The 22,885-nt window shown below is 48.2% G+C and overlaps 1 protein-coding gene across 1 annotated transcript in view; it reads right to left on the bottom strand.

Annotated features, from left to right (window-relative positions):
- Positions 1 to 8,396: 8,396 nt before the first annotated feature.
- Hexa (hexosaminidase subunit alpha) overlaps positions 8,397 to 22,885 on the bottom strand; it is a 28,695-nt gene continuing 14,206 nt past the window's right edge. The window contains exons 2-14 of the mRNA XM_006971486.4: positions 19,744 to 19,836; positions 18,538 to 18,603; positions 17,371 to 17,417; positions 16,804 to 16,914; positions 15,815 to 15,916; positions 14,520 to 14,652; positions 12,919 to 13,099; positions 11,470 to 11,553; positions 11,154 to 11,226; positions 10,399 to 10,582; positions 10,103 to 10,193; positions 9,470 to 9,574; positions 8,397 to 8,638 (exon numbers count right to left, since the gene is read on the bottom strand). Of these exons, the coding sequence (XP_006971548.1) occupies positions 8,575 to 8,638; positions 9,470 to 9,574; positions 10,103 to 10,193; positions 10,399 to 10,582; positions 11,154 to 11,226; positions 11,470 to 11,553; positions 12,919 to 13,099; positions 14,520 to 14,652; positions 15,815 to 15,916; positions 16,804 to 16,914; positions 17,371 to 17,417; positions 18,538 to 18,603; positions 19,744 to 19,836 (1,334 nt within the window). The 3' untranslated portion in view covers positions 8,397 to 8,574. The remainder of the gene's footprint in view (positions 8,639 to 9,469; positions 9,575 to 10,102; positions 10,194 to 10,398; positions 10,583 to 11,153; positions 11,227 to 11,469; positions 11,554 to 12,918; positions 13,100 to 14,519; positions 14,653 to 15,814; positions 15,917 to 16,803; positions 16,915 to 17,370; positions 17,418 to 18,537; positions 18,604 to 19,743; positions 19,837 to 22,885) is intronic.

Genomic DNA, 22,885 nt, shown 5'->3' with positions numbered 1-22,885 from the left:
TCAAGATCAGCCTAGTCGACAGAGCAAGTTCCCGGACAGTCAAGGCTACTAAGAGAAACTCTGTCTTGTGAGACACACACACACACACACACACACACACACACACACACACACACACACACACACACACTGTGCATTGGCTGGTTATCAACTCAATTCCATGGTGCAATTTTTTCTCTCCTTGAAAATAGACTTTGTTACTCTTGGCTTTTTTTTTTTTTATTTCAGTTTCTTTTAAATCATCTCCAAGTTCAACAATTTAAAAACTGACGTGCTAGAGGTGTAACTCAGTGGCAGATTGCTTGTTCAGCACTGTGCAAGGCTCTAGTTTTGAATCCCACTACTGCAAAATCAAAAAACTGAACTTTACTGGGTATGGTGGTGTGCACCTTTGATCTTAATACATGAGGGGAAGAGGAGGGTGGATCTCTGTGAGTTTGAGGCCATTGTGGTCTACACAGGGAGCTCCAGACATTTAGGCCTACTTAGTAAGACCCTGTCTCAAAAATGAAATGAATTTCATTTGGAGTCACATCGACTCTATAGACCATTTTAAGCCCTTGCTGTATTGAATCTTCTCATTCGTGAACATGTCATGTACCTATATCTGGTACTTCTTACATAATTCCAAACCTTTAATAACTTTCTCCATGAAGTTCTTACATATCTGTTTTGGTTTTTTGTTTGTTTGTTTTGAGACAGGGTCTCATGTAGACCAGGCTGACATCAAACTCATTATATAGGCAAGAATGAGTGAACATCTGGGCCTCCTACCTCGTTCACCTCTCAAGTGTTGGGATCACAGGTGTGTGCTACCTCTCTTGGCTTCTTTTATCTATTTATAGGCTTATTCTTAGGATCATGTAATGCCTGCTTCTGTCACATGAGGTACACTGATGTTTAGACTTACATAACTCAGAAAATTGCATTTTTGGTACTGTATGTACATGGTAAGGGAGTGTTACCTTTTGCTTAAGCCAATTTCTTTTCTTGTATATAATATAGGTGGAGTGATAGGAAATGATACTTCAAGATAGGTATCCTCTAGAAGCAGAAGGCTGACATTCCATGCTCAGTGATCTAGCAACCAAATGAGAAATTTGGAGTGGAAAGTTGTCTTAGTGGTTAAGAGCACACACTGCTCTTCCAGAGGATCTGCGTTCAGATCCCAGCTAGGATAGGAAGCTCACAACCTCCTGTAACTCCATTTCAGGGTATCTAATGCTCTCTTCTGGCTTCCATGGGCACCTATACTCAAACCCACACACATATACATAATTAAAATTTAAAAAATTATTTTCTAGAAGACTTGAGCCAAGTGTATCCAACAGGATGCTAGTCTAAGCTTAAGTGAAGTGTGTGTTAAGTCTGAATAAAGATGGAGCAGTATAAACAGGAATAAATGGCTCTAAGAATTGTTGATGTAGAATGAGAACATATTGGTAAAAATTGGGATGGAAGAAATTAAACATGATTCCTAGGGGGGTTTTTTTCCTCTTTTTTTTTTTTTTTTTTTTTCTGAGACAGTTTTCTCTGTGTAACCCTGGTTGTCCTTTAACTTACTCTGTAGACCAGGCTGGCCTCCAATTCACAGATTTGCCTGCCTCTGCTCCCAAGGGCTAGAATTAAAGGTATGCCATCACTAACCAGCATCAAGATTTCACCTTGACAGGTGGAACTGTGTAAGAGTGGAGTGGAGAGCTGTGAAGAAAGAGGTGTCAGGGACCGTCAAAGGATAGGCAGTTCAGAGGACAGGTACATGTGTGTCAGTTAGTATGTGTGTCTTTGTGAATATGCATACCTATGCATTATATAGAAACACATGCAAATATATTTATGAGAAAAGGAAGTCACTAACGATTTGTTTACATGCAAATGGGAACTTAGAAGAAAGAAGAGGCTGGGGACACCTCAGTGGTGGGGCACCTGCTCAGCATAAGCAAAGCATCAGCTTCAATTCCTGACACTACAAAGAGGAGGAGGAGAAGGGAGAGGGGAAAGGGGGGAGAGGAGGAAACCATGGGCTTCATGCCTGTAATTCCAGTACTCACAGGCTAGAGCAGGAAGATTGTTATGAGTTCAAGACTCACCTAGGCTACATAGTGAGTTCCAAGGAAGAGAAATAAAGAACCAGCCTCCCTCCATTTTAGGCTTAAAAGCCATCTTAGAGTAAAGATAAACAAGGTTCGTTCCCGTTTATGATTTAACCTCTGTTTTTCAAGGTTTGGTTTATGTCCCACCTGTAACCTTAATTACAAATTGTTCTGTACTGCACAAATGTTCAAGGAATGGCAAGCTTATCTTTGTTTCAAAAAAAAAGTTGTTTATAACCAACCTGAAGTCCTATTTTTTTCTTTTCTTTTTTGGTTTTTTTTCGAGACAGGGTTTCTCTGTGTAGCTTTGGAGCCTGTCCTGGATTTTGCTCTGTAGACCAGGCTGTCCTCGAACTCACAGAGATCCGCCTGCCTCTGCCTCCCGAGTGCTGGGATTAAAGGTGTGCACCACCACCGCCCGGCTCTTAGCTTTGTTTCTAAAGGTTTTACGACCACCTATGACTCCCTTGCTATGCCCACCCTCTGCAACCATGCCATTGTTCGGGAGGCCCTTAGCAGTAACTGCTATGATTATGTGCTGCTCCCGACAAATCCCCGTTTGGAAACCCCTACCTCTGAGCTATAAAAGCCTTGTCTTCCTCACATCCAATGCTGACCTCTCGAACCCTGCCTTGGGGGAGGCAGCCCCTGTACATGAATAAAAAAGCCTTGTTTTAATTAATTGCTTACTTTAATTAATTTGGCCATGATGACATGGGTTGGTGGTCTTTCCCCTCCCATCTTTGGGATTAACAGAAAGAAGGAAGGAGGAAGGAAAGGAAGGATGGAGGGGGCAAAGGGAGGCAGGAATGTCCAGGATTGTTGCATGGACATTGTTTAGACAGTGGTGGAGCATGGGAAAGATGAGGAAAACAGCAAAGAACACAGGAAAGACTCTCACAGAAACCTGAAAAGTAAGATTTTAGAGGGAGAAGTAAAAAAAAAAAAATTCAAAAACTGCTTATTATTGAGATGTGTCCTGGCTTTAACAGGCAGCTTGTCCCAGCCTTGTTGAGAACAACTCTGGATAGGGCTAATGTCAAACTGTAGTGTCCTGGGGCATGATAAGAAGGGAAACATGAATACAAGTCAGAGCAAACAGGAAAAGCAGGTCTGAGAGACTTGAACTATAGTCCACTAGAGGAAGATGGGGTGTGTGTGGTGGTAGGGGAAGCTAGGGTTTAACTTAGTAAGAAGCCGTATGTTTGACTCCCCAGTACTGCACAGACTGCGCATGATGCTTCACAACTGGGATTCCAGCATGCAGGATGTAGAGGACACAGACGATCAGAAGTTCAAAGGGATCCTCTGCTACACAGTGAGTTTGAAGCCAGTCAGGGATACATGAGACACTAACATGAATAAATATATTAACAGACAAATAAATAAACCAGAAAAGATTGACTCAAGCCAAGATGCATCAGAGTAACCAGCATTGTGGGTGTGTCATGTGGAGTGTCCAAACAAGAAGACATTTTGGGCAGTGGTGGCACACTCCTTTAATCCCAGCACTTGGGAGGCAGAGGCAGGCGGATCTCTGTGAGTTCGAGGCCAGCCTGGTCTATAGAGTGAGATCCAGGACAGGCACCAAAACTACATAGAGAAGCCCTGTCTCGAAAAACCAAAAAAACAAAACAAAACAAAACAAAAACCAAGAAGACATCTGATGTAGTGCCAGGCAGTGGCTGGAGGTGGCACAGTAGAGGGTAAGTTGAGATCAGAGCTCTGTTCTCTAAGCAAATGCTGACTCAGACGATATGTATAATCATAGCGAGTCATGTAATCTTTCTATGTCTGTCTGTCTCTGTTATGGTGGTCAACTTGAAGGATCTGAACTCACCCTGAGACAAGCCTCTGGGTATTCCTGTGGGTGAGTATGTAGATGGCATCAGCTTCTGGGTACACCTGTGAAGGATACCTTGATTAGGTTCACTGCAGTGAGAAGACCCGCTTTAAATGTGGGTGCTACCATTCGGTGGGCTGAAGCCCTGGGCCACAGAAAACTGAGAAAGCAAGCTGAACACTAGCAAATTCCTCCCTCTTAGCTCCCCCATTGCCGATGCAGTGTGGCCAGCTGCCTCAAGTTTCCACCACAATGGACTGTGACCTCGAACTATGAGCCAAAATAACCCCTTCCTCCCTCGGGTGCTTCTGTCAGGATACTGAGTCACAACAGAGGACGTCAGGAGGTAACATTGACACCTACATCAGTAACAGGAAGAAATGAAATGATACCACTATTGTGGTGGGTGGGCCTCTCGTACTCACTAAGAGAGCATGCTGCCACTAAGTTACATCGTTAGCCCAACATCTCCTGCTCAGCACTCAGCACACCTGAGCAGCCAACACAGACGCGACAGAGCACTCGGCTGCCCAGCTGAGTGTCCAAGCATCCTGACTTACAGAAAGCAGATAAACAACAGCAGTGTCTTCTGAATTTCTCCATTCAAAGAGCCTTTTCGGTGATAGATTACTCAGGTAACTGACCACCTGCTCTTGTTCATACACTTGGCTACACACCAGCAAAGTGGAGCGAGCTCCTCTTCCTCCAGTGTCTGCCTGTCGGCAGCTCTGCCTCTTCTTTTACACCCTTTTGTGATTTCTAAGATCTCCCTTTGTAATCTGCTAGAAACTGATCCATAAGCAATTTATTAACAGGATGGTTGTGGTGATGATGCCTGCACACACAGAACTCAGGATGTGCACGGACGACGGTTGGGATTTCAAAGCTAGATGTGGCTACAGAGAATTAAGGTCAGCCTGGGTGACATCAAATCTCCTCTCAAATTTTTCATTTTTATTATTTTTTTTTCCAGACAAGGTTTCTCTGTGTAGCCCTGGCTGTCCTGGAACTCACTCTGTAGATCAGGATGGCCTCAAATTCAGAGATCTGCCTGCCTCTGCCTCCCAAGTGTGGGGATCAAAGGTGTGCACCACCACCACCCAGCTCAAATTTAAAAAAAAGAAATAGAAAGAAAGAAGAAAGGAAGGAAGAAAGAAATATCACAGTTAAGTACCAGACACTGTAGAGAAAATGTGATTTAAGTTAAATTCTGGGAAGGGATTTTGGAGAAGGAAGGGAATAGAATTGAAAAGAGACATATGTAATGCTTCTTCTGTTTTTAAAATGTTTATTACATTGTATGTTGTACACATGTGTTGCATGCATGCTCATGGGCCACAGAACTCATATGAAGTCAGGGGACAACTTGCAGGAGTCAGTTTTCTCCTTTGAAGTCAATTTGCCATGTAAGTCCTGGGATTGAACCCAGGTTCTCAGGCTTAGTGGCAAGCACTTTTACCCGCTCAACCATCTCAGCAGCCCCACGTTTCTTCTTTTTTAAAGATATATAACCTGGGTTCCAGATGTAGGATATAGCTCAGCGGCAGGGTTCAGGGCAAAGTCTTGGGTTCAATTCCCAAGCATTACAGTAACAGGAATGGAAGCAGATGGCTGCTGAGATGTTATAGTGCTCCGTGTTTATAGCAGTATAGGAAAAGATGCTATTTCCAGTTGTTCAGAGGTTATTTGTAAAGGAAAAACAGTTTTTCTTAAGAAAGCATCCAACTTGGATTTTCAAAGTAACAAAAACCAAACCAAACCAAAAAAAACCAATGACACATACATACATTTGCTATGCTGGATCACCAGACCTTGACTCTAGACCATGGGTCAGGTTAACCTCAAAAGACACTGAGGAAAATGACATAGATCTAGATTTCATAGGTGTTAGGAATATCAGACGACACGTGTCTCATATGAATACAAAACACATCTTCCCCCTTTCCTTCTCAGTTATTGACTTTCTTCACACTTCAATGGTCTGGAAGTTTCTGGATACCATCACAGCATTCCTAGCACTGTGGTGGCACCTGTACCCACAAGTCCTGATATAAGATCCCTACCATGATCCACTGAGTACTAGAAGACATTGGGGACATCAGTTTATCAGAGTCCTGGAAGGTGTACTACCTGGCACCCAGTCTCAACTCTTACCAAGGAAAGGGAGGCCAAGTGCTCTCCATTCATTCCTTTTCTATTCTTCTAGGTCCTGTGCTACCTCCTTAGATTCAGAGTAACGGCAGGGCCAATCCAGGATGACCGGTGCCAGGAGGCCAATATGAGTACTTCTCTGCCCCCTGGTGGTGCATCAAGAGCCCTGGTAATCCCGATTCTGTGCACTGCACACACTGGGTGTTGGCTGTGGACCACTGTCTCTGGCCTCAGGGCAGTTCAAGGTCTGACAATCTTCAGGTAAACAGCCTCATGGTCACTGGACATATCAACTGGGGAGGCTAGGGAGAAGCACATCCTACCTCGTCTTGACCAGGCTACACTCAATTTTAAAAATGGTAATAATAATAAAGAAAATGTTCCAGTGAGAATAAAAAGTCACAGAAACTCAGTTCCAAGAGCTGTTTCCATGGTTTCTTCCTTCACTGACTTGCAACGGTACTTGCTCTTTTCCTTAACATTGGCCCAAACAGTGTCCCAGGAGAGGGCAGGGCATTTCAGGTGCATCATCAGTGCCTTTGGTTACTGGAGCTGTCAGGTGAGCAAGCCTGGGGGCTGGCAGCCCTAACAGAGCTCAGCCACTTGTCCTCCACAGGGCAAGTGAGAAGCAGAGACAAGGATTCAGTGCAAACAAAGAGCTCTCAGCCTTCTCCCAGCAGGACACCACTGGAGGGATCCCAATTCGGGGTGGATTGTCTCGGGAGGTTGATACCTGGCTTGGGGGGGCCTGTGAGGGTGGCACACACCTTTAAACACAGCACTCAGGAGGCAGAGGCAGGTGGATCTCTATGAGCTCCGGGCCAGCCAAAGCTACATGGTAAGACTCAGTCTCAAAAGAAGAAAAAAAAGGGTGGGGTGGGGTGTGGAGAGGTGGCTCAATGGTTAAGAGCACTTGCTGTTCTTGCAGAGGACCCACATAGTGATTCACAATTGTCTGTCACTTCAGTTCTAGAACACACGATTCAGATACATGTGTGAGCAAAACTCATACACATCAAAGTCTACAAAACAAACAAAATGGAAAAAAGGTGGTACGTAAAGACGGTATCAAGTGTCTATATTTTCATTCCTGCCTGTATCATTCCATTTCTGCAGAGTCCTTGCCAGGAGGCACCCCTCGAGTTTCTGTGTAAGAGACAAGAGAGCTCCTCTGGTGTAGTGGTGAAGCCTTAGCTTCTAACTCTCCAGGCCAGAGCCCCACCCAGGCATGGCTAGGTGGGGCTGTGAAGATTCCCTAACAATTTGCTCTAGCAGAAGGTGGTCACTCTGTTCCCATAAACATGGCGCGACAGAAGGTTCTAGTGGCCATTCGGGTCCCCAAAGAACCCGACTCAAAGACTGAAGGGTAGCAGCTACCGGCCAAGTTTGGCTTACATTTCCTTTCAGCCCTGCCCTCCAAAAGCTTCAGTCCTGGAACCTGCAGACCATGCAAAGGGACCTCCAACCACCAGCAGGGGGCAGCCTGGGTCCACAGCAAGGCAACTCCTCTTGGAGAGCACCAGCTCACACAGGTGAAAGACCCTCCTCCAGGATCATGCGCTTGCCTGCCCCCAGGACTTCACTTTTTCGAGATCATCTGTGTCACCCACTCCACGACGCTTTGGGCTGAACCAGGAGGGAGGAGTAGGAAGCTGTCTGCGTTACTCTGGAATTGCCCAGGGACCGCAGAGACAAGTCCTTGCTGGGAGTGGTGGTGTGCATGGTAATCTCAGGATTTGGGAGGCAGGGCAGAGGGCCAATACATATAGCAAGCTTAAGACTCTGTCTCAAAACAAAAAAGAGAAGAGAAAAATGAAACACTATCACAGTGCCTTTCAACAGTACATAAACAGTGGGTCAAGGAAAAGGGGAGGACAGCAGAGGTTTCTGGAGCCCTGGCCACTGCCTGAAACTCCTTTTAGCCCCCATAGCATCTTCATTTACATACAGAACCCTTGGAAGTGACACAAGCTGAAGTGACCTTCTGAGGGTAGAATGGCAGGGACGTGGCTAAGCAGAGCCTGGGTCACCATCCAGGTGCAGCTCCTGCGCTACCTCACTGGGCCTGCTTAGCTCCATCACTTAATAGCAGAAGGCTAGGCAGGCTGTTCCTGAGGGCCATTATTTTTCAGGGTTTCTCTGTGTAGTTTTGGTACCTGTCCTGGATCTCACCCTGTAGACCAGGCTGGTCTCGAACTCAGAGAGATCCTCCTGGCTCTGTCTCCCGAGTGCTGGGATCAAAGGCGTGTGCTGCCGCTGCCCAGCATTCCTGCTCTTTTCTCGTTCTTTACACAAGCAACCCAAGCTGATTAGAGAAAATGCCGCATCACTCTTTATTGAACACCAGTGCCAGCACCAGCCTCTTCTCTCTAGTCACAGGGGCACGTGGGCAAGGGGCTCTATCCCCTGGCCGGGAGACAGTGGACGCCTGGCCCCATGACTGTTCTCCTAGGGCCAGCAGCCTCCTGGGTGCTTGGTGCTGCCAGCTCAAGTCTGCTCAAACTCCTGCTCACAGTAGCCTACGCTGATGGGCTCGGCCTGGACCCCTCGCCTGTAAGAGGACACAGAAAATGGCAGGTGAGTAATTCCGCCTTGGACCATGGCAACACCTTCTCCACAATAACCATGAGCCCCCTTCCCATTTCAGTGAGTCTCAAAATGTTACCGCAATCAAATAACTTGGGGAACCTCGCTCCAAGGTTCTCAATGAGGAAACTCCCTTTTTCTATCCTGTAGGTCTCTGCTCCCCAACCTCCCCCAAACCAGTTACATTAGAAAAGAGGTCAGGGCCTGAGGGGTGTCTGATGCTCTTGGCCCACTCAGATGTCCACTCCTGCTTCTAAGATTCCGTAAGCACAGCAGTGGAGAAGGACTGAGCTGGGATTAAACCCTGTCCTTTTATCTCAGACTCAAGTACTAAGAACTGACCCTTGGAGACCTCCAAGCACACCTCCATTATTATCCAAATAAACATGCTTAGAGACAACAAAACCCCAGCTCAGGGTCACTCAGTGTCTTAGAGCCCAGAAGCCTCCTCTGCAGTATACTGTGTTTTGAGGTTATCAAGATCCAGTCAACAGCTGCATGAAGGAGAGAGATGACTGCGTACACAGGCTGTCACACACTGTGGTCAAGGGAGGTGTAGGCATCAGAGCTGGCAGGTTCAATTCCTGCTTCCTACTGACTTTGGACAAAGTACTCAGGAGATATATGTGCCTAAAATGGGGACAAAATTTTCCCACCCTGTGGGCTGTGATATAAGTTCAATGGGACGGAGCCTGTCAAGAACAGTGCCTGGCACAGTAAGCTTCCCAAAGTTTCTGCTTTTACTCTTTTCTTCTCCGTTTGGGTTCCAAGCCTCAGATCTACTCAGCCTGCTTACCTCAGCAGCTCACAGCGGAAATGTGACAAACGTTTAAAGGCAAAGTCCATATTGGTCGTCAGGTTGCTGCTCCACAATCTCTCAGCAATAGCACCGGCTCTGGGCCTACAGGAGGGAGCGTGCAGCAGATCAGCCCCTGCATCTTCCTTCCCAGACTAGCTCAGACATGAATGACATCTCATTCCATGCCCACAGCCAGTCAGGGGCTCTCAGGCAGTTCCACGGCTCAGCCCCACCCTCACTAAGACCATCCTCCTTAGCATGCAGACAGTGACCCCAAGCTCCTCCTATTCCAAAGACAGAAATAAGGGTAAGCCTTAGAAGCATGGATGACTGAAAAGCTAACTTAATTTGGTACACACAACCATATTTGGGGAAGCTGCCGAGGAAAGGACCTCCCTCTCTCAGTACTAGATCCCAAGCAAGTACCCTTGTGTTCTTTATGGTATTTGTGAAGTGGAGACAGTGGCCATTCTCCTTCATACTTAATGCTTATTGGAAGCACACACAGAAGACAGGAGCCTCGAATACAGAAAAGCATCATCTCAATGCCCCTCTGCTCTTGGGCTGAAGGGAGTGAGAGTGTGGGGTAGAAGCCCTTCCTCAAGCCTGGCCTCACCCCAAAATCCTTACCAGAGCCTGGGGACCAGGTTTGTGCTGTCCACATACTCTCCCCACATACAGGCCTCCCCTCCAATGACCAGATCCTTCTGTTCAGCAGTACCTGAGGGAAAACAACAGACCGTGTGTGTGTGTATGTGTGTGTGTGTGTGTGTGTGTGTGTGTCACTTTCAACCATTCTTCCAGTGTGGCCTTCTCAGACAGGCCATTTCATTTCCTAAAGTGCCATGTGTTGCCCTGCCTCTCTTCACCTCCACCCTGCATCTCAGCCCAGATGCTGCTCAGCCAAGAGAGTTCCCAGCTCTCACCATGAAATGCCAAGGGCTCCACTTTGTACATGTCCTTCCAGTCAGGGCCATATGTTACACGGTTCAGGTACCAGGGAGCAGAGAGCAGGGCCCGGAAGCCAGCCTTAGTGATCTGTTCCATCTCCTTCATGTACTCTACGGGTACCTCTTCCCGCCATACCTGTATGATCGTGTCTGGCCGAATCTGTCATGGAAGGTCAAAGGGCAATCACGCTATGGAGCTCAGAAGGTTCTTGAGATTCATTCTTATGCAAGACACCCGGGGCCAAGGGGAGTGCACCCCTTGTTTCCTAAGCAGCAAAGGATGCTTCTGTGACTCCAATCACTCATCTCGCACACACCCTTGACAGAGCTGAGGTGAGGTGTCTCTACTCTGACAGAGCCCCTGGTGCTCCCTCCCAGCCCCACTGAAGCTTCCTGTCTCTATGGAAGTGTAGTTACTTGTTGAGAGCTGAGGGGAACAGCAGTGGGGTCGAAGCAGGGAAAAAGCAGCCCTGCTCCAGAGACTCAGAGGATCCATGCCTATGACTCAGGAGGAAAACAGCACCTAAAGCCTCAGGAACCCCAAGCAGGCACAATCAGATACGAGGTTCTGACTCTAAAGCCCCAGTGGTCACACCTCTGTAGCTCTTCTAGAGAGTCAGAGCCATGGCTCCCGGTTCTCAGACTGTTTCCGGTCCAGGATTGGTCCCTACAGAGTTGGGGAGGGCCAGGGAGATGGAGACAGGGGCGCCTCTTCTCTGCCCCTGGCTCACCTTTACTTTATTATCAAACACTTCCTGCCACACCACATAGCCCTTGTCATAATCAGAGACGATGTCCAGCAGCCTGGAGAGGAGAGGAACATCATCAGCCATGTCACTGTGTATGCCAGCCTCCAGGTGCCGCGCCAGGCGGGCCTAACCCTGACTGGGCATTCCCTGCTCTGGGTCTGTGAGCTGACCGCTCTAAGCCTGAAAGGCTAAGACAAGGGGACCTATGGGGGGCAGGGAGTGACTTTGGTGAGGAAAGCAGACACCACCCCCCACAGGAGGTGACTCCCAATGTGCCCCACCCTCCTTCCTTCCTCACGTCTGGATATAGAAGGACTCCAGCTGCTTGAAGTCAGTAAAGCCCTTTTTCTTCATGAACGTCTGGATATCAGGGTTGGACCTCCTGAGTAGCAGAAAATAAATTTGATCAGTTCTTTCTTCATCCTGAAATCACAACTTACAGATTAGTCACCTGGCCTCCTGTAACTGTCCCTTTCATCTAAAACACTGACCCCACCAGAGAGCACAAGTCCTCCAGTGAAGGTATGGCCACACAAAGCTGTCACGAGCCACACACACAGGCTGAGAAAGAAAGCAGCCTAGACTTGAAGAGGCTGAAGTCCAAACTCTCCATCCACACCAGGGTCCAGGGCTAAGCAGGCGCTGGCGCACGCTGGCCACCGGCTCCCCTCTCTGTTGCTCCAGCCACACACCAAGCCTATGTAGGACCTGAGACCTGCTGCACATTCCTGGCCCTACAATGTCTGTGTTTTGCTTCCATGTACTTCTCATGATGTTCCCAAAAGACAAACAATTTTCTCAGACCCAACTCTGGGGCCTACTTCTCAGAAGCCCTTTGGCCTCTTTTGAGCTCTGTGAGTTAACATTAATTAGGCCTTGTCACTTATTAATCTTGAATTCTGAAATAGACTCATTTATGAGTATGTGTATGTGCACGCATGTGTGCAGGGTCCCACAGGTCCCACAGAGGCCATAAGAGGACAGATCCCAGGTCTGGAGAGATGGCTCAGAGGTTAAGAGCACTGACTACTCTTCCAGAGGTCCTGAGTTCAATTCCCAGCAACCACATGGTGGCTCACAACCATCTGTAATGCCCTCTTCTGGCCTGCAGGCATACATGCAGAACACTGTATACATAATAAATAAATAAATCTTAAAAAAAAAGAGGACAGATCCCTTGAATCTAGTTCCAGGCATTTGTGAGCTGCCCCATGTGGGTGCTGGGAATCTGAACCCCAGTCCTCTGACAGATCAGCAAGTGCCCTCTAACCTGTACTAGACTCTTCCCCCGCCATTCTCCCAGTCCCTCTCCCCAATTCCCCCCTTTGTTTCCACCCTGCAATCCACTCCTCCTCCGTTTCTGTTTAGGAAAGGGCAGGTCTCCCGTGAGTATCAACAAAACACGGCAGATCCAGTAGCAGTAAGACTACCTCCTCATGTCTGTACTAGACTCTTGAGGAGACTATTTTAAGCCTTCGTAAGTGGGAATTACTTTTCTCTAGCCCCCATTTTTCCAAGACAGTTCTGGGCTCAGAATGAGTATATTCATAAATATCTCAAGGATGTGAGAGAAGAGGAAGAAGCCAACATGCCAACAGCCTTGCTAGTCACATAGGGCCTCTCTGGACAGAGACATGGCTCCCTCAGCAGACAGTCCCTAAACAACGGCAGTAGGGCCGTAGTGCTGACCTCTCTTCTCTGAGTAACCCACCCTCAGGCTGGGGTGTCAAGTCCAAAAGGCTCATACCAGCAGGTGAAGTCAACTTCATCTCCTCCCAGGTGAAGATAAAAGTCCGGGAAGACGGAGCTGATCTCCAAGAAGAATGTGCTCATGAAGTCATAGGTACTGTTGAGACTGGGATTCACGGGTCCAAAGGTGCCAGAGGGATGGGGCCCAGAGTAGCACGGAGTTAATAACCCAGGGACACCTAAGTTAACAGAGAACTCATACAAGTGTTGCAAATACACAGACTCCCGTGTATACTCCTACACATGAGGCTCCTATGTTATACAGAAGATGACTGTGTTCATCTACACTGAGCACCCAGTACTCACATAACAACTGTTCAGTCACAATCAAATAAATACAAATGTATCTCCATCAGAGGGAGGCTGGGTACAGGCACATAACTGTTAAGGCTGTATACTCTGGTCCTGATACATGTCTTCCAGCACAAATCATTCACCCAGCTCCTCAAGGCTGCTCTTCTCAAGGGCTTTTCAGCAACAATGCAAGGGGAATGGTCACTGTACTTAATGACGATCGCTTCAGCTCCCGCTACCCAGTTCCACAGCTCCTGAGGGGTGTCTCCGGCCCGGAAGCTTCTTGCTTGTTGCTGAGGCCAGGCAGCTGCCTTTTTCAACCTTCCTGAGGGTTTCATCTCAAGTCTCACTCTAGGTTCTTGGGTATAGAAGCAAGTGAGTGAGCAGCAGGAGTTACAGAGTTAACAGTGACCTCTGGAGGCCAGCCCCAATGTCTTCTGCTTTTTTTTTCTTTCTGTGTAGCCCTGGCTGTCCTGGAACTTTCTCTGTAGACCAGTTCTGCCTTGAACTCACAGAGCTCCACCTGCCACTGCCTCCCGAGTGCTTGGATTAAAGGTGTGCACCACCACCGCCCAGCCCCAAATTCTTTCAGAAAAGATTCCACCCTGGAGTCAAACTCCTCAGTATCTACTCTAAGGTCCAAGAAACCTACAGCAGTGTCTGGGAAACATCGTCCCCTTTGTTGAGGGGACAGAATTCTGCCAGGATAGCACTTATGAGCCTCAGGCTGGAACTGAATGAACTTCAGATCCTTTTGCCTTTGTGGTTTCCCAAGTGTTGGGTTAATAGCTGTATACCGACATGCCTGGTCTCTACACACACACTTTCGGATGTCTCATGTATGGGTGTTTTGTCTGTACTTGTATCTGCACATCAGATCCTACAGAACGGCTATTACACATGTCTGTGAGCTGCCATGTGGGTGCTGGGAATCGAACCCAGGACTTCTGGAAGAGCAACCAGTTCTTTTAACTGCTGAGCCATTCTCTCTCCAGCCCCATCTGCCCATATTTTAAAGTAAAAATGCCCTCCTCTGCACAAATTAAATACTTCCCAGCAGCTGCCCCAGGCAGGAAGACCCTGGGGCCAGGAGACACCCTTGGAAACGGCAGGAGTTAGGGTCTAGCCTGTGCTACTAGGTTCAGTGGGGCCACCCCCTTGCTTTGCTGCTGGAAAGAACTTCCTCTGGCAGGAGTTGATACAGAACAGTTTCCCAAGGGCCAAGACCAGGATACGTGACAATGTAAGAGCCAACACCCTGGATCCTCTCTGAGCAGACCCCTCCAATTGCAGCGATATTCTTACCTGGCCCCCAGGACAAAGTGTGGCCAGGAGTGTCAAATTCTGCCACCACACGGATGCCTCGAAGCCGTGCATATTCAATGACCTCCTTCACATCCTGTGCTGTATAGATGTGGGTGACAGGGTTGTAGGACCCCTGAAAGACAGAAGGTACTCTTCAGATTCTCATTCCCTGTGGCTATTGGGAGTAGAAGGTATTCAAAACTCGCTCAGAACACCCAGAATTTTAGAACACTTGTCCACAGCCCGTGTGTACTAGGGACTTCTTCAAGGGTCTTTATCATAATTTCTTGAAAGTTAACACATTTGCCTTTTTTTTTTAGTGTGTGTGCATGTGCACATATGAAGTCTGAGGTAAACATTAGGTCTGCCCCATACAACTTATTTTCTGAGACAGGGTCTGTGGTGGTTTGAGTAAGAACGGCCGCCATAGGGTCATAGGTGTTAACGCTTGGTCACCATTAGGTGTGGCCTTGTTGAAGGAGTGTGTCACTTGCTGTGGGCTTTGAGGTTTCAGAAGCTTAAGCCAGGCCCAGTGGCTCTCTCTCTTCCAGCTGCCTGTGGATCTGGATGTAGTCCCTCAAGCTCCTTCTCCAGCACCATGTCTGCCTGCATGCCGCCTTGCTTCCTTCCCATCATGACGACAATGGACTAAACTCTAAACTATAAGCCAGACCCAATTAAATGCTTTTCTTAGTATGAGTTGCCATGATTGCTGGGTAGTGGTGGTGCACGCTTTTAATCTCAGCATTCAGGAGGTAGAGGCAAGTGGATCTCTGAGTTGGAGGCCAAACTGGTCTACAGAGAGAGTTCCGGGACAACCAGGGCTGTTACAGAGAAACTCTGTCTCGAGAATGCCATGATCATGGCAATAAAACACTGACTAAGACAGGGTCACTCACTGAACCTAAAACTCACCATTAAGCTCCAGGGATCCACCTATGTGGACACCCCCTCCCCATTCTCCACCCTCACTCAGGTCCTCATGTTGCTCAGTGGACACCTGAGTGACATACCTATCTCCCCAGTGCCACATCTACGGTTTTATCTGAGCATTATAAGGTTAATGAGATAAATAAGAAGGAAATATGCCCGTTTAATAGGATGTATATAAATAACAACATCAAAAACTGAAACCAAGAGATCTTCTCTCCTGAAGGTTTCGAAACAAATTAACGGGCGGACTTGAGGCCTTGGGGTCTGACTCCAAAGCTGCTGTCCTGTGCCTTTGTTGGGTCAGGATGAGAACCTCTGGCCCTGAGGATTTGGAAGCTGGGTTTGGGGAAAGCAAATCATACCTTTCTGGTGAGCTCTGGGAAAGTGAAGCTCTCGTACGGAAAGGAAGAGTCGTCCACCAGGTGCCAGTGGAAGACGTTGAATTTATTGTATGCCATGACATCCTGGAGGTCAGAGCACAGACCGTCAGCCCCAAACCGGACAGGCTGCTCTAAATGCAATCGCAAACTCAACCTTCTTGAAGTTCCAGGCATGCATGTACGGGGACTCTACGTCAGAGCTTCCTGTGAGGGAGCACGTTACAGAGCTCGCCGCCATCTCCTCTCTTCCAGATGAATTCTGGCCACGGAGAGGAGAGCTGCGGCCACTGCAGAGCGCTCTTGTCTTTCCAAATCCCCATGTATCTCAGAGCAACCCTTCCTCCTGACATCTTCGTTATCTGACGGGGAGGCCTAGCAGGCCGGCTGGGAACTCAGCTGCCCCATAACTTAACTCCCAGAAGCCAAGGCTACAGATGTAGTCCCCTTGGTCCCACCAAGGGGACAAAGAAAAAGGCAGCCACATGAGCTGCCTGCACATCAAATTCAGGAGTGTTAGGAACTCCTCCAGCCAAAGCTTTATGATCAACTTTCCTATAATACTGACTTAATTAAATTGCAGTCAGCTCTGCCTGGCAAGAGAAACCAATCCCCCAAAACAGAATAAGCTGCACTGTAACCAAATCACTCTTACCTGGAGTAAACAGTCTTCTACACTTTTCCCAGGGGCTCACAGAATTTATTTATTTATTTTATGTATATGCGTGCTCTATCTGTATGTACACCTTTATGCCAGAAGAGGGCATTGGATCCCACTATAGATGGTTGTAAGCCACCATGCGGTTGCTTGGAATTGAACTCAGGATTTCTGAAAGAGCAGCCAGTGCTCTTAACTGCTGACCCATCTTTCCAGCCCTAGACATACTCTATTTATTTAGGAATATGACATCTACTATCCCTTGACCCGTTACCCCAGAACCAATGCATTGAAGGAGGCCGTAAGGTCTGGTTACCAGTGTGTCCAGAATGGTAGACAATGGCAGGTAATGGCGAGATGTATCCAGCAGTAAGCCCCGGTGATGGAAGCGGGGAAAGTCTTCAATCTTCGTCTTGTTGATAAAGAACTGTGTGGACCAAACATTGAATGCTTCAGTATTCAAAGGGAGCTTATCATGAGAACAGAAGAATCACAAAGACTCCCCAAATCCCCAAAAGCCAATGTGGGAATGTTCTCCAAAGTAACTATCCTTTCACCCTTCCCACCAACCTCTCTGCATCAGAAACCATGAGAACTTTCCCATGCCAACCAAACACATGCATCCCATATACCACTCAGTCTACACACTCCGTTTTGCTGAAGCTAGCAGGTTTATTTTCTTCAAAGCAATGTGGCAACAAGACAATTACTAAATGACCCAAGGGAACCACATTACAGTATCTCCAAACAGACCAATTCTATCAACCCTGATCTTTTTCTACACTCCCACTGGGGCAATCTGGAGCCATCAGGACTCCATCTAAAGCAGACAACATGGATTCTGGAGGAAACCTCAGAGCCCTCTTGGAGAGTCCATACTCACTGTTCCCTCAGCTGATTTCCAAACGAGCTGACTGAAAGTCTCCAGACCTGTGGAGAAGGGGGGAGGCAGAGTAAGACCCAGAGAGTAAAAGCGATGCATCCACTTGGAAAGGGGGACCCCAGTGTGCTGCCCTTCACATCTTCCAGTGAACTGCGAAGAAAGAATCACAACACTGAATTCCAGGAAGCTGGATCCATAACTGGGCCTCTTCTGTGTCTGAGGGGGAGACCCAGCTGCTGGAGGCTGAGGTATGGTAGATGCAACTGCCCTCGAGGGTCTGCCTAGTTACCAACACAGGCTTGGCATCTAGCAAGGCCCAAACACAGATAGACTGAGTTCTGAGTATTACATATTCTCAACAGCTTGGGCCCTACTTCTGGAAACTCAATAGAAGCTCCAAAAAAAAAAAAAAAGAAAGAGAGAGAGAGAGAGAGAGAGAGAGAGAGAGACAGAAAGAAAGAAAGAAAGAAAGAAAGAAAGAAAGAAAGAAAGAAAGAAAGAAAGAAAGAAAGAAAGAAAGAAAGATAGATCCCCAGATTTCAAAATAAAAGGCTCCACAAGACCTCAGTGGTTAGGCAGAACCTGGTTTAAAGCACATTACTGTGTATTGTTTGGGTTTCTCCCGACTTGGGAGTGGGATCTCAAATGTTCTATGCCCAAAGTCTTGTATCTTTTGTGCAGGAGAGTAGAGGACTGAGTAGGTTTGCATGTTTTTTCTCCAAAGAATACAGGCCAGGCATTGGAATAACAAAAACTCAAGAGTGTGCTTGCCTTGGCCCCCAAGAGAGCTAGTATTACAGGCGTGAGCCACCACACCTAGCTTTTTTTTTTTTCTCTCTCTGAAAGAGATGGCTGGTCTAGCTATATTGCCCAGAATAACCTTGACCTCCTGGGCTCACATAATCTTCCTACTTTAACCCCTGAATAGCTGGGAGTATCAGCATGCACTCCCAGCATGCCTGGGTTAGCTTTACTTCCTAAAGACTTTGCAATTGTGGAGGGAGTGAGCAGGCCAGTGTCTGTGGCGGGGTCCTTTCCCCAGCTACCCATCTCCACTCTGCTCCAAATGTTAATGCTATGCACAGCTGCATGATGGGGAAACACTCCAACTTCCCTCTTTACTCCCTAAGTGAGTATTCACCATCAGCCCCTTCTCTACCTTCTTACCTCGGAGGGCACCCCAGACGGTCTCGGAGGTGAGTAAACACTGGTCATCATTTATGGTTAAGGTGTCTGAAATGACAAAACTGAAACTGTAGACCAGGTATTTTATATTCATCTCTGAATAAACAAGCAAGCAAACAGGACTGAGGATGGCACAGGGGTAAAATGCCTGCAATCACAGGAACCTGGGTTTGGATTTTCAGCATCCCTGTAAAAGCCAGACTCTGAAGCACATGTAACGGATGTGCTAGGGAGTGGGGAAGGCAGGGCGGAGACAAGCAGATCCCAGGAGCTCATTAGCCAGCTAGTTTAGTGAAATGAGGAGCTCTAGGCTCATGAGAGACACTATTTTAAAAAAAATAGATGGAGAGTAACTGAGGAGGATACCTGATACCAAGGTCTGGCTTTCATTTGCACACATGCAACATATACCCACATAAACATGTTGCACACAACCACATGAGCAAACATACATCCTTCACACATACAAATGAATAAACAAATCAACAACAGAAAAACAGCGGGGTGGGCACCACACTGGTTCTGCAGGCCTGGCAGATGATACATGTGGTTTACGCTGGGCAGGGTCCTCTGCAAAGCTCCACCCAGCTTGCTGGTTAGTTTCCCCACCAGAATCACGGGATCCTTCCCATCAGCTTTTAGCTGAGAAGTATGACGCTGACTTAGCAAAGGGAGTGGGGAGGCCTGCAGAGTCCAGCCCAGGAAGCAACGCCGACAGCCCTTTGCAACCGCCTCGCATTGCCTTTTCCTGCAGGTCTCAGCCAGTCCATCGAAGTAAGAAGCTGAGAACGAGCTGAAGACTCGGGTGTTCACACTGGAGACTTCCAAGTCCCTATCTATTGCTTAGGGAAGTGAGTCTCAGGACCAATGACTTAGCTTCACTGTGGTACAAATGACCCCGAATTTCCTCCCCCAGTGTAAGATGTCCTCGAGAAAAACCAGCCAAGTGTCCACATTTCTCTGCCTCCTAAGTGCTGGGATTAAAGGTGTGTGCCACCACACCTGGCTAATCAGTCTCCTGCTCAGTCCAGAAGGCAAGTGTCCCATGGGACACTTTCTGTGGCTCTGGACACTTGGTGAGCCCCAGTCCCCAAGGTCAGCAGCAGCAGCAGCAGCTTAGCCCAGGATAGCTGGAGGACAGTCCCAGACAGAGTTTGCTTTGAGGACGGGGAGCAGGGTGGTACTTACAATTTTCTATTGACTCCAAATTAGGAAACTCGTTACATTCAGCTGTGATGACCGCGACAACCAGAACGTTCTTCCCCAACATTGGCTGTTTCCCTGTGAAGACAGGAAGCTCAGTAGGCTGACCTGCCCCCAGAGCAGCAGGGTAAAGCACAGCTCTCCAGTCAGGTCCTTAGCTCTCAAAGGGAAAGGAGGACAGGGCGTTCACCCTTGGCACTGGCCCTGCCTGGTCCCGTTTAGCCGTCAATCTGCCTGTGTTCCCATTCCCCGCCACCCTCACCCCCCAGCGTGCTCGATCCCAAGATCCCAATAATGGTTTCTCATGAGAGACAGCTTCAGAGCACCTCAGTGGGCAGCACGGGCTGAGTGGCAGGCTCTGTGACGGCTTAGACGCGACAAAGCAAATCAGCTATGCTGTAGGACTCATTAACATTTTTGCCAAACCCCCCCCCAAATCATTTTTCCATGAGCAATTTATTTGTTTATTTTGAAACAGAATCTTGCTATGTAGCCCTAGTTGGCTCTGAACTTGCTACATAGGCCAGGCTGGTCCCAAACTTGTGGCAATCCTCTTGCCTCTCTGCCTCCCAAGGGCGGGGATTATATTATAGCTACCAAGCTCCCACACCTAAGGTCCATATCCAGATTTGTTTTTCAGGAAGGGGAGGTCTACACTTGGCTGCATGGCCTTATCTCATTGGAGACTCGTACACTGCATGTACTACTACTCTTCAAAGCTCCAGGCAAAGGAGTTCCCATTTTGTTAAAGTCCACGAGGTGAGGAGCAGATGGGACAGGAGTCAGGAGGTCCCCCCCCCCCCCGTTCCCCCTCCCCGTTCCCCCTCCCCGTTCCCCCCCCCTTCCCCCCCCCCCCCCGTGAGAGTGGGCCTCAGGGAAGGCGAGTGGTCATCAGCCCATCCTGCTTCCTTCTCTTCTTTCCCCAGGTTCTCTAGGGAAAATCTCTGCTCTCAAAGGCAAAAGCCACCCTGCGTGAGTCAACATACTCTGTAATGATGTTCTATAGACCCCAGACCATGCAGACAAAAATGCCAAAGACAAAATTCTAAGCATTTCTCTCCCTATTTCCCAACCTTCTCTGTGAATTTTAGGGTGATCTGATTTTGTTGTTGTTGCTGTTTTATTTTGTGAGATAAGCTGTTGCTCAGGCTGACCTCAAACTTGCAGCAATCCTCCTGCCTCAGTCTCTTGAGTGCTACGATTTCAGGGATGCACCATCATATCTAGCTTGCAAGGTGATCGGATTTTACTGCCTTAAGTGGGATCGAATGAACCCTCTCGGTTCTTTCCTGGAGCTGTATATACGCCGCTGACCCCACAACACCCTACAAACGACAAAGTCAGGGATAGGGTGGCTTGGCAGAAGGCAGGGCGGGTCTTCAGAACCAGATCACATCCCAAATGTCACCCATCTCCGAGCTTGGCAGAAGGCAGGGCGGGTCTTCAGAACCGGACTACATCCCAAATGTCACCCATCTCCGAGCAGAAGGGACCCAAGTGCCTCAAGCCATGTGAAGAAAGCCAGACAAGAGATGCTAGGCCCCACCATAGGCCTACATCTCCTCAGTTTGCAGGATGCCAAGCAGCCAGTCGGGAAAGGAGTTCCCCCCACCCCACCCGCAGCCAGAGCCAAACAGATCTCTCACCTCACACTAAGTACCCTGTATCCCCACCCCACTAATTCCTACCTAAACCCCTTGGGGAAAGAAACTGACTCAGACCTATCATTGCAACTCCATTCTTGAGTCTGTAGTGTCTTCCTAAGCTTTCTAACCGAAGGAGCTACCTCTCTAAACGCATGCCTGCAAATCCCCCAATGGAGTCCGGTGAAGAAAACTGACCGAGTAGTTAGTTCTCTGTGAACCACACCTCACCTGTCTCCTTGAGCGATTGACCCTCTCATGTCACATGCCGAATGTGACGTCAGAAGGCTCCTCTGACTGTGTCCTGACAGTCAACCCAGCACAGGAAAGGCCCTGGCTTCCCTACCATCCTCTTGGCCCTCAGTCTGCCAAATGAGAAGTCACAAGTCACCCACATTTATTGCTACGGTCATTGTCCTGATGGTAAAATGGAGGCGAGCTGCAAACATCAGGCTTGTCAAGCCACCACTTGGAAGGCAGGAAAATTCCCATTTTTTATTAAATGTCATTTTCATTTCTCTAAACACACACACACACACACACACACACACACACACACACACACACACACACACACACACTTGCTGTCTATAGTCTGGGCAAAGGGAATGTGTCACAGACTCCTTTGGAGACCCCATAAGCAGGAAAGCACTTTTTACCCTCAGAACAATGTCCCTCAGATAGGGTTCCTTCTCCAGTTCCAAACTGCTGCCTGCCTCCAATCTTGTGGAGACGAACCCTAGCACTCCCACTGCCTGGCTTTGGGATGATACAGAAGTCAGTTCAGAGGCCCGGGTTAGACAAGCTCCTGAGGGAAGGTCTGGGGAGGTGGCAGACCAGGAGGGGCACTGGGTCATCTGAAAGGACGTAAACACTGTATCATCGCTGTGGTTTTCCGCCTCCATGTTGCCACTGTGCCAGGCTCTGAAGAGAGCCGGAAACAGGCAGGAACCAGTACAGCCGCCTCTACACTCACCAACACCCCTCCAACTGAGAACTGAGATGTGGGAGGCCTGGTATGGCAAAGAGCCTGCTCAGCCAGTAAACATCTGGGCACGTGTGCCACGTGGTCAGCTGGGAGAGCAGGAAGCAGTAGGGTGCTCAGGCCTAGGGCTGGGCAAGCTGAGCAGGTCTAGGGTTTCCACTTCCCTGTAAACAATGGCAAGGTGGGACCACATCCCTACCAGGACCTCATGACTGCAGATGGACAAAGTTCTTCAGGGCCTCCTTCATGTCCTCCTCCTATCTCGCTCAGCATCCTGCTTTCATCAGTTTAAATGAAATGTCCTCTTCTCTGGGTTCACAGAAGTTGGCATCCTTTTCTAACTAAAGAACTAATTGAAAAAGTAAGGCGGTCCAAAGGCATCAAAGTATTAAATTCTAAGCATCATTTTCATCCTTCCTCAGTCCTCTCGCTGTCCAGGCTGCCACTTCTGCAAAACCTTTACAGTGCACCGCTGCCTGGTCACCAGGCACGGAATTCT

The sequence above is a fragment of the Peromyscus maniculatus genome, chromosome 7, assembly GCF_049852395.1.
Source record: "Peromyscus maniculatus bairdii isolate BWxNUB_F1_BW_parent chromosome 7, HU_Pman_BW_mat_3.1, whole genome shotgun sequence".
In the NCBI taxonomy this organism is placed as follows: Eukaryota; Metazoa; Chordata; class Mammalia; order Rodentia; family Cricetidae; genus Peromyscus; species Peromyscus maniculatus.
The sequence above is the reverse complement of the archived record's forward strand: the minus strand, read 5'-3'. Positions and strand labels throughout refer to the sequence as shown.